Source organism: Antennarius striatus, chromosome 11 (assembly GCF_040054535.1).
Source record: "Antennarius striatus isolate MH-2024 chromosome 11, ASM4005453v1, whole genome shotgun sequence".
NCBI lineage: Eukaryota > Metazoa > Chordata > Actinopteri > Lophiiformes > Antennariidae > Antennarius > Antennarius striatus.
In genome coordinates, this window is record NC_090786.1 from 20,721,806 (window position 1) to 20,733,417 (window position 11,612).

The 11,612-nt window shown below is 39.8% G+C and overlaps 1 protein-coding gene across 2 annotated transcripts in view; it reads left to right on the top strand.

Moving 5' to 3' along the window:
• The window catches only part of thada (THADA armadillo repeat containing), a 49,709-nt gene extending 38,449 nt beyond the window's left edge, over positions 1 to 11,260 (top strand). For both annotated transcript variants that reach the window (XM_068327121.1, XM_068327122.1), the window contains 2 exons: positions 3,817 to 3,998; positions 10,289 to 11,260. In XM_068327121.1, the coding sequence (XP_068183222.1) occupies positions 3,817 to 3,998; positions 10,289 to 10,606 (500 nt within the window). In that variant the 3' untranslated portion in view covers positions 10,607 to 11,260. The remainder of the gene's footprint in view (positions 1 to 3,816; positions 3,999 to 10,288) is intronic.
• Positions 11,261 to 11,612: the final 352 nt, after the last annotated feature.

An 11,612-nucleotide genomic window follows, 5' to 3' on the forward strand; every position in this document is an offset into this window, starting at 1 on the left:
TCCATTCAGGTTTAGTTACTGATAATGTTTTGGTAATCACAAAAATTGTGTTGAATTCTTTTCCTATTTGTGTTGTACACACAGAAACAATCTAGCACACAACACAGAATTAAGAAATTACACAAAATAAGCAGTTTAGCATCAAATGCATCAATTTCCTTTGCCAGTATAGTTGAATTTATGCCAGTGAGAGCCAATCCAAAAAACAAAAAATCACATCTTTGTCTAGTTAGGAAAATGTTGTGTTTCTGCTGCGAAATGAAATCTAAGTGATGGTTGTGGAGTTAAATACTGGGGCTGCTGGAACATTGTATTCCCATGGCCACAGCAGCATTTAATGAAGTCATCATGATGTTTGTGTAGATTCTCAGTGATCCAGGTCATGGTTATCTCAAAGGTGTTTAAATCAACCCGCTGGACGCTGAGAATCATCACAATTACATTTACTTCTGTCTCCAGCGGAATACTTGGAAAGCAGTTCAGCTTTCAACAAGCAGTCGGCGCATACAGAGGAGGACATTCCTCACATTTCAGCACGTTTTTCAATCTCGGAGAGAGAAAAGTTATCGTTGTGATCTGATTACGGGGGTCTACTTTTGTTTTTGCAGAAATGATCTGTTTGCTTCTCCTTTTTTTAGGGACTTTAGACGCTCCAAAGCTCACAAACTGTGGCACTAAAATGGTAAAAATGTTTTTCAAAATCGGGCGTGACTAACAGTCTCTAGAAGATTTTTATGAACTAGCCTCACCGTATTTAGTTTTACTCAGCCTTGTTGGTTTAGAATTCAAACACCTGTCGAGCTTCAGTCCAATCTGCTGCTTCAGATGGAGCTGACGGCTCTGATCCTTTGACGTGGATGTGGGAACACAACCGGGTCGTGCAGCAAAAGCTCAAAAAGAAAGAAAAAAAACTATTTTTGAAAGCAGCTCTAGTTTAACTTGAAGCGCCATTTCATTTATTTGAATTTGCTGTTTTGCTGCTGATCAGACAACCAAGATTTCATCCAAATACAAATTCTAAAATAATTAACAATTAGGTTGTTACTTCATATTCAGTGTTAAATCAATGTGGTGTATGTACAGTATATACTCAGTTCATATTACATGAAGGAGTTGTGGTAAATGTAAAGACAGTTTCCCTCTGTAAACACATTAACAGTTATAATGTGGTGATAAATATTATTATATATTATGTATTATAATAATATTATATTATTATTGTTATTCACTAGAAATTAGAATGGGTGTGCTGTATTTTACAGTAACTTATTCAACTGGAAATGAATGCAGGAATTAATTTTCAGACTCGGACCAAAAAATGTCTGATTTCTAGGAGGATTAAGGTCAGACTTAGCTTTGGTCTGAATAAAAATCCCGTTCAGGATTTTTGCCGCGCTCACATGGTGGGCGGACGGACAGACAGACGAGCGACTGAGACCCGTTTACAGACGTCGTTCGTTAACTTTGAGACATCTGTTGATCTTCTCATCATCATCATCACTCTGTTAGCATGGGAAAAAAAAAAAAATCCTTTAATGATCAAACCTTGACATCATCGTGAAAATCTCCTGCTCACACGCTGACACGTCCGTGTGTCCGGGTCCTTGTCAGTGAGCCATTATAAATGTAGACTAACTTTGTTTGCTGCCTGTTGAGAACATCCTTTCAGTTCATTCATTTACTACTAGTGACACAGATGAATGGAGGTGAACATGAAGGACGTGCTTTAAACAGACCCTACATTACGTTAGCGCCGCAGCGCCTCAGCCTCTCAACTGAACTTTGTGAGACACGTTCAGAAAATCAGGTCAGCTGACTCCATGAATATATAAAAGCATCAGTTTTTCCTATAAATGGATTAAAAAGAGCAAAAAAGAATCAACTGGACTTGCTTTTGGTTGGTTGGAGACGTTTCTTCAGGTCAGAACTGATGACAGATTCCAGGATGACAATCCCACAATTCATCAGGCTAAAATTGTGAAGAGATATCAGTCGGGATGTGTAGAAATAATGTTGATACTCCAGATAAAGTAACTACTTTTTTTATTTATTAGAATCTAGTGTAACTGTTTTTTATATTAGATTGGCGTCTGCAACAAAATCACAGGAATGAAGCCAAGAATTTCTCCACAAAATCTTATCAAGATTAATAAAAGATATATTGGAATCAACATAATGAACACATGAGACAAATATCAGATTTTAGCAGGTTGTCAAACTTTTAATTCTAAGGTCATTCAGTTTATCTGCTATTTGTCCTCAGGTCAGCGTCTGCAGTGTGATAGACTGAAGGTTTGGTTTCTTTGAACTCATGAACATTAAATTTGAAGACGTTTTGCTGGTTCTGGATACATTTTGGAGACATCCCAATTCCCATATACTGTATATTATTTGAGAAAGTACAGCAGAGCAATGTGTGACTCAGGCACCAACGCTGACTTATTAATGTAGTTACCTGGAATTTCTATTTTTACTATAATGTTTTCTATTATTATTTGGTTTTAGAAATATATATCTTTGCTCCGACATTACATATGATGCAACATTGTCACTTTTTGTAAAACTGTATTCAGAGAAGCCAATAGAGCTGTATCCATCAGCCTGGAATGGTAAGTTAATGTAGACATTCATAAATTACTTATTAAATCACTATTAAATTAAAACTTACTTGAGTAATAAGCCCATTGTAAAATTATCATCTTTATTCATATTTAGCGTTGTCATATTATATTTTTTTCAATATACATATCAGTAAATTATAATACAAACAGATCAGTTATCCTGTTGAGGAGGTTACCGTGTCCGTCAGTTTGGGGTTCGTCTTCCCCAATCAACTGGAATATATAGAAAGTTTTGAACCACATTTGATGACACTTTGTGTTCATGATGGGCTGGGGGTCATGGACAAATCCATAAAATGTTGGTGTGGGTCCAGATTGAAATGCTGATTAGGGAATTTGTTTATAACTATTGTCTGAATTAAATGATCATTACAGAACTTTACATTACAATTCCAACGACAGAAAGTAATTCAGATAATAGTCCAGATAATGAACGCAATGCTCCAGATAATAATAGTTTAAATAAATCAATATAATTATCCATTTAAAGTTTTGGATAATCCAGATGATGGAACAGATGATATTAAAAATAAAAATTCATATAATAATCCAAAGGTCCAGATCACAGTCATGATACAGTACAACTCTAGATAATAATCTGGAAAAAAAACCATTAGTCAAATAATAAAATCAGGATAATGGGACAGACAATAGACCAGATAACATATTAATCTAAATAAGGGTTTAGCGAGTAACTAAACTGATAATAATCCTCATAATAGTCTACATAATAATCCAGATAATAACCATGATAATAATCTTAATATTCTACGTACAGTGAGGCTCATAATACACAGATTGCATCTTAGGTCAAGTTTTAGAGTCGTCTAGAAAAAAATATTACAGATGATTTATTTCTGTGATTTTTATTAGGTGGACGTCCGAATCTGGGAATGGACTGTGTGGATTATTCTGATTGATCAGACATATTCTTTTACTGATTGGTAGATCACTAAATACTCGCCTCTATAATGTTTCCACAACTTTCTAACCAAAAGTAACCACGGTTCAGTAAATATGATTAAATAGATGCGATGATTAATAGATGAACTTTACCTGTAAGGTAACAACAGAATTGGAGCTCAGCTGTCCCTTAATGACGCCTCACGTTCATGTGTTCACATCGTCACTTGTTTTGTGTCTGCCAACAGGTTTAAAGGTCATTAACTCTTAAATGTGTCCTCTGGTGGGACAGGTGTCTCCGTGTGTCCTGCCGTTGCCCTGGACTCAGGTGTGGGGCTCCTGTGTCGGCTGTTTGAGGTGTGGGGGCAGGTTCCAGTGGGTGTCCTCACGCTGACAGAGTGGCTGCTGGGAGACGAGGACAGCAGTGATGGAGAAGTCACCGACGGACCCTCCAGTCTGGTGCGAGTCTGTCAGGTAATCTAACCGTATGGTAACTGGAGGGTGTCCAAGTTTCCAACCTGACATGATATATTTGTAGATGTGTGTGAGTGTATACATATATGTGTGTGTGTGTGTGTGTGTGTGTATGTGTGTGTGTGATGTATATGTGTGTATATAAAAAAATTAATCTAATTACAGGATTTGTAATTAATTAATCTAATTAATCACATTTTAATCTCATACCTGCTAAAGGCCCCCAAATAAAGAATTTGAATTCTAGGACATTACAAAATTGTAGTGCATGACTAATCAATAGAATACACCAAGAAGAGAAGATTTGAAATCCCGTTTTTATTGGTTAAGTGTGCTTTATAAATGAAATTCAGAAGAAAAAAGGTCAAGCACATCAGCAAACCAATTAGCCCAGGTGCATTTCTCAAAAATACAACACAAATACAGTTAAATAAAATAAAATTCAGAAATAAAATAAGGCTGAGTCTCAAATAGGCACATAAGCAGACTCTCAATCAAAATGAATACTAAAGCTGACTCAATATAGCAATTCACAATGAATAGTAGAACATGCCTCTAAATAAGGCAACATCAATAGCAAGATGTCAACAGGCTTTTCCTTTAAAGGGTAAGACAACGTTCAACTCTGTGTCCTTGACATGTTTTGCATTTAGAAGATACGTTAGGCTGGAGCTGCTTCAGTGATATGAAGACAATAATAATAACAACAGAGGAAGGACCATAGGGTGACCTATAAGAGTGGCGGTAGGAGCACACAGGTAGACTACATCTTGTGTAGACGGTGTAACCTGAAGGAGATCAGTGACTGTAAAGTAGTGGTAGGTGAGAGTGTAGCCAAACAGCATAGGATGGTGGTGTGTAGGATGACTCTGGTGGTGAGGAAGATGAAGAGGACAAAGGCAGAGCAGAAGACTAAATGGTGGAAGCTGAAAAAGGAAGAGTGTTGCATGACTTTTAGGAAGGAGTTAAGACAGGCTCTGGGTGGTCAGGAGGTGCTTCCAGATGACTGGACAACTACAGCTAATGTGATCAGGGAGACAGGGAGGAGAGTACTTGGTGTGTCATCTGGAAGGAAAGTAGATAAGGAGACTTGGTGGTGGAAAGAGGAGGTACAGGAGTGTATACAGAGAAAGAGGTTAGCTAAGAAGAAGTGGGACACTGAGAGGACTGAGGAGAGTAGACAGGAGTACAGGGAGATGCAGCGTAAGGTGAAGGTAGAGGTAGCAAAGGCCAAACAAGAAGCTTATGAGGACTTGTATGCTAGGTTGGACAGTAAGGAGGGAGAGACTGATCTATACCGGTTGGAAAGACAGAGAGACAGAGATGGGAAGGACGTGCAGCAGGTTAGGGTGATTAAGGATAGGGATGGAAGTCTATTGACAGGTGCCAGTAGTGTGATGGGGAAGATGGAAGGAGTACTTTGAAGAGTTGATTAACGAGGAAAATGAGAGAGAACAAAGACTAGAAGAGGTGACTGTTGTGGACCAGGATGTAGCAAAGATTAGTCAGGATGAAGTGAGGAGGGCATTGAAGAGGATGAAGAGTGGAAAGGCAGTCGGTCCTGATGATATACCTGTAGAGGTTTGGAAGTGTCTAGGAGAGGTGGCAGTAGAGTTTCTGACTGGGTTGTTCAACAGGATCTTAGATAGTGAGAAGATGCCTGAGGAATGGAGGAGAAGTGAGCTGGTGCCCATTTTTAAGAACAAGGGAGATGTGCAGAGTTGTAGCAACTACAGAGGAATAAAGCTGATGAGCCATACAATGAAGTTATGGGAGAGAGTAGTGGAAGCTAGACTAAGGGCAGAAGTGAACATTTGTGAGCAGCAGTATGGTTTCATGCCAAAAAAAGAGTACTACAGATGCAGTATTTGATCTGAGGATGTTGATAGAGAAGTACAGAGAAGGCCAGAGGGAGCTGCATTGTGTTTTTGTAGATCTGGAGAAAGCTGATGACAGGGTGCCCAGAGAGGAACTGTGGTATTGTATGAGGAAGTCTGGAGTGGCAGAGAAGTATGTTAGAGCGGTGCAGGACATGTATGAGGACTGTAAGACAGTGGTGAGGTGTGTGTAGGTGTGACAGAGGAGTTCAAGGTGGAGGTGGGACTGCATCAGGGATCAGCTCTGAGCCCCTTCTTGTTGCTATAGTGATGGACAGGCTGACAGACGAGGTTAGACAGGAATCTTCATGGACTATGATGTTTGCAGATGACATTGTGATCTGCAGTGAGAGCAGGGAACAGGTGGAGGAGAAGCTAGAGAGGTGGAGGTTTGTCCTGGAAAGGAGAGGAATGAAGGTTAGCCGCAGTAAGACAAGAGTACATGTGTGTGAATGAGAGGGACCCAAGTGGAAGAGTGAGGTTACAGGGAGAATAGATCAAAAAGGTGGAGGATTTGAAGTTCTTAGGGTCAACAGTCCAGAGCAATGGAGAGTGTGGAAAAGAGGTGAAGAAACGTGTCCAGGCAGGATGGAACGGGTGGAGGAAAGTGTCAGGTGTGATGTGTGATAGAAGAGTGGTGAGACCAGCGATGTTGTTTGGTCTAGAGACAGTGTCACTGAGGAAAAGACAGGAGACAGAGCTGGAGGTAGCAGAGATGAAGATGCTGAGGTTCTCTCTGGGAGTGACCAGGATGGATAGGATCAGGAATGAGTCCATCAGAGGGACAGCACATGTTAGAGGTTCTGGAGATAAAGTCAGAGAGGCCAGACTGAGATGGTTTGGACATGTCCAGAGGAGAGATAGTGAATATATTGGTAGAAGGATGCTGAGTTCTGAACTCCCAGGCAGGAGGCCTAGAGGAAGACCAAAGAGGAGGTTTATGGATGTAGTGAAAGAGGACATGAAGGTAGTTGGTGTGAGAGAAGAGGATGAGAAGACAGGGTTAGATGGAGGACACTGATTCGCTGTGGCGACCCCTGAGGGGAAAAGCCCAAAGGAGAAGAAGAAGAAGACAATAATAATAATAATAATAATAATAATAATAATAATAACAATATTAATAATAATAATGGATTAGATTTCTATAACGCTTTTCTGGACACTCAAAGACTCTTTCCATTGGATCCATTATTCATCCAGTCCTCCTTCATACCTGGTGGTGGTAACTACGTGTGTAGCCACAGCTGCCCTGGGGCAGACTGACGGAGGGTCTACGGGGCAGAATCACTGCGTTTTTGTTGATGGTCCCATCTTTGTTCTTTTTAGAAATAAACTTTCCACCCAAAGATCCGAGTGGGCTTGCCTCGCTCTCCTGTGTCGTGGCGCATGTAGGAAGTGACGTCACTGCAGCCTACGGGTCACTCAATGGGCCAAATTTAAAATGCTTGCGCATTGACTTGCAGCGTAATTAATTAATCTAATTAACGCAATAAAGTGACAGCCCTAATATATACATATATAAATTAACGCAATTAATCGCCAGGGGCAAGTCAATGCGCAAGCATTTTAAATTTGGCCCATTGAGGGACCCGTAGGCTGCAGTGATGTCACTTCCTACCTGCGCCACTCGTCAAAAGCAGGGTTAGTGATGGGCAGATGAAGCCCCATGAAGCATTGAAGCCTTTCATCGCAATCGGTTCACAGCAAAACATGTATAGTTTAATGATTATATATATAAAGTATATACTGTATATAATATATACAGGAAAACCTCGGTTTCCTACCACAATTTGTTCCGGAAGGCTGTTCGAATAGCAATTTGTTCGAATTCCAAATACAATTTTCCAATTTCAAATCATGTAAATGGTCTTAATCCGTTCCAAGACGCTAGAAAATTACCTTTTTTCAACATGTTATGTCGTTTATATATCAAATTGTATAGTAATGAAACATATCAAAGGAATGTAAAAGAAGGAAGCAAACATGAGAAACAAATCTGGTTAGCCCGAGATGCAAGTTATTGTCGTCTTTGGTCAGAAGTTTCCGGTACCGTAACTCGTACCATAGGCAATGGAACGCAGATTAAGTGGAAAATTCTTGAATACAGTAAACTAAAAGAAAAAGCACATTACCGTCACATTTTCTCTGGACTTTTCGCACGCCTGGCAGCGAGAAAAAGGCGTTTGTTTTGCGTTCAACTTCCAAATTTTTTTCGACTTCCTAGACAAAAAGTTGCAAATTTTCTGGTGGAATTCAGATTTGTACGATATTTACAGCGTTCCCAAACCAAGGTTTGCTTGTTTGTATTACACACACACACACACACACACACACACACACACCAGCACCATGGACTGATTATTTTCTTTTTCCTCATGTCCAAATAAACCTGTACAGTGAGGGCAGGGTGGTTGGGGTTGGGACAATGATCGTGTTTCTGTAACACTGATGTATAGCCAGTGATTATGCTTTGGTGACATCATTAGTTTTTATTTAGAAACATTTTCTCCACTGGGGCAGGTTCCATTTCCTGAATCTCCTAAACTGACTCTCTCCACACTATCTATACCTCGCTCCAGAATATATCTTAACGCTATCTAAATTCCTAACTGTCTCCACACTATCTAACCACAACTCTCCACCACATTCTGAATGGAGTGTGATCGCTTTATATCGGTGTTGCAGCGCGTGTCGCAAGCGAAATCGGTCACGTGGTATCTGCCGCGTAGCGGGGCGTTCCCGTGATGGGAGCGTCGATATGGAAGACACGCCCGAAGCCTCGCTGCCGGCGATGCTTTGGACGTCATCATTTACAGCTCCTCCCTTCGATGAAGCATGCCTCGATACGCGCTTCGCGGGAACGCACCTCTCCTGTTCGGCACACGCGTTGGAGCTTCGATCCCCAGCGTCACATCACTAAGCAGGGTGATTGACAAGAGAGATGGACACGACACAGGAGAGCGAGGTAAGCCTACTGGGACCTTTGGGCGGAAAGTTTATTTATAAAAAGAACAAAGATGGGACTATCAACAAAAACGCAGTGATTCTGCCCCGTAGACCCTCCGTCAGTCTGCCCCAGGGCAGCTGTGGCTACCCCCACCAGGTATGAAGAAGGAGTGGAGGAATAATGGATCTGATGGAAAGTCTTTGAGTGTCCAGAAAAATGCTATATAAATCTAATCAATTATTATTATTATTATTATTATTATTATTATTTGTACCTTTTGTAAAAGAGAATCTTCGTATCACTGAAGCAGCTCCAGCCTAACGTATCATTTAAATGCAAAACACGTCAAGGACACAGAGTTGAACGTTATCTTACCCTTTTAAAGGAAAAGCCTGTTGACATCTTGCTATTTAGTTGCCTTATTTAGAGGCATGTTCTACTATTCATTGTGAATTGCTATATTGAGTCAACTTTAGTATTCATTTTGATTGAGAGTCTGCTTATGTGCCTATTTGAGACTCAGCCTTATTTTATTTCTGAATTTTATTTATTTAACTGTATTTGTGTTGTATTTTTGAGAAATGCACCTGGGCTAATTGGTTTGCTGATGTGCTTGACCTTTTTTCTTTTGAATTTCATTTATAAAGCACACTTAACCAATAAAAATGCGGATTTCAAATCTTGTCTTCTTGGTGTATTCTATTGATTAGTCATGCACTACAATTTTGTAATGTCCTAGAATTCAAATTCTTTATTAGGGGGCCTTTAGCAGGTATGAGATTAAAATGTGATTAATTAGATTAATTAATTACAAATCCTGTAATTAGATTAATTTTTTTAATCGCCTGACAGCACTAATATATACTGTATATGTGTATATGTGTGTGTGTATATACAGTATATATATATATATATATATATATATACATACACACACACACATACATACACGTATATATAGTATATATACACACATATATACGTACTGTATAGTGTATATATACACTATATATACACTGTATATATACTGTATGTATTTACAGGTAGTCCTCTACCTATAAACACAATTAGTTCTGAGAGATTGTTCGTAAGTTGAATTGTTTGTAAGTTGAATTGCTCGTAAGTTGTTATTTATTAAATTTCAATCTATAATTGCTGTCTGAGTTCATTTAAATGTCATTATTACTCTAATGTACAAACGTACAAACAGTACTCATATTTAATCAACATTCTTGCTAACTACAGATCTATTGGTGATGGACTGTGGACAGAATAAGTCGTAACAACAGATTTTGTTGTTTATGAGCTCATCGTTTCGGTTCACACACTCTCTTCATCTCAGCCTCAGTGTGAATATAACCCCCCCTCACTGCCCATCAGACAGGAGTGGTCTGTGGGACTCACTGATGTTAAAGCCTATGACACTGAAGTAAACTAAATGTTTCTGCTGTTTCTGTCGTGACCAGGACGAAGAGGACGTCCTGTTTGAGAAAGGGGATCTGAACCTGTGGGCGGAGCCTGTGCAGTGGGTGAAGATGCTCCACCGACACCTGAGCGCCCTTGTCATGACCTTCAGACAGAGTAAAGGGACTCTGGAGCCGGACCAGGTCCACCACATGCACACGCTGTCCACTCGGGCCCAAGCCAAAGCATTCCACTCCCAGCGGGCCCTGGACTCCATACCTGCCCTGCCCCAGTTCTCCTGCCCCATGGAGCACGCCCGGCTGGTGCTGCAGCAGCAGAGGGCCTCTCTGGCTCTAGATGTGCTGGACAGGCTGAGGTAGACGAGGATCTATTTCCTTAAGTTTGAATTGAAGGGAAAATTAGTTAAAAAGTCCTGTTAAAATAAAGTTATCAATTCAAAGAGGAACTTTATTGAGACCACAAACTGGTTTTGTGGTCTTTTTATTTTCCAACTTTTTTGCTCTATACTCATTCTGTATCTTCCATGTTGTTCTCATGGTTGTTAATTTTTAGGACTGATGTGTTTTGAATTAAATTTTATGCTTGAAATAAAGGAATGTTGTGTTTCCTTTAAAATGAGAGACGTGAATTGAATGCCTCACTTAAAACAGTAAAAATAGACAATAATGATAACACAGAGTTGATGTGTGGAGAAGTCTGGCAGGAGGGGAGCCATAAAGAGAGTGGAGCTGCTGAAGAACAGTATACGGCCTGTTCTCTCATCACAGGGAACGTCTAGAGCGCATGGGTCAAACTCAAGGCCCGGGGGCCAAATATGGCCCGCCACATCGTTTTACGTGGCCCGTGAGAGCATAAATGGTCATTGTGTGACCAAAAACTACATATCCCACAATGCAATTATTAAGCATTAATAATTACGCCTATTTCAACTTTAACAAAAAAAGTTGAAGACTTTATTTTTCTTTATTCATTGATAGTCTGAGCCTTGATTGATGGAGTTCTGTGGGATTAATAACTTGACAAATTTTTAAAAATTATGTAATAACAGAAACAAACATTCTGTGCAACTGTAATGTTTGTAACTTGAATAAGTAATAAATTATTTATAAGTAGTAGTTATATTTATTTTACATTACACTGAGTTATATTTAGTTAGATGTCTAAGTAACATCTTGTGTTTTTCCTGCTTATGTAATTAATGCAGCACAATGAACCGCTGTCCTCTGTGTTTGCATGTAACACAATCTGAGTAGGTTCATTCTGGGCTCATACACCTGCCCCCCCTCCCTCTGTGGTGACCGTGTTCCCTCTTACAGTAAAGTTGACGTAATGATTTGGATCAGCTCCGTGTCTCCAGTAAAAGCA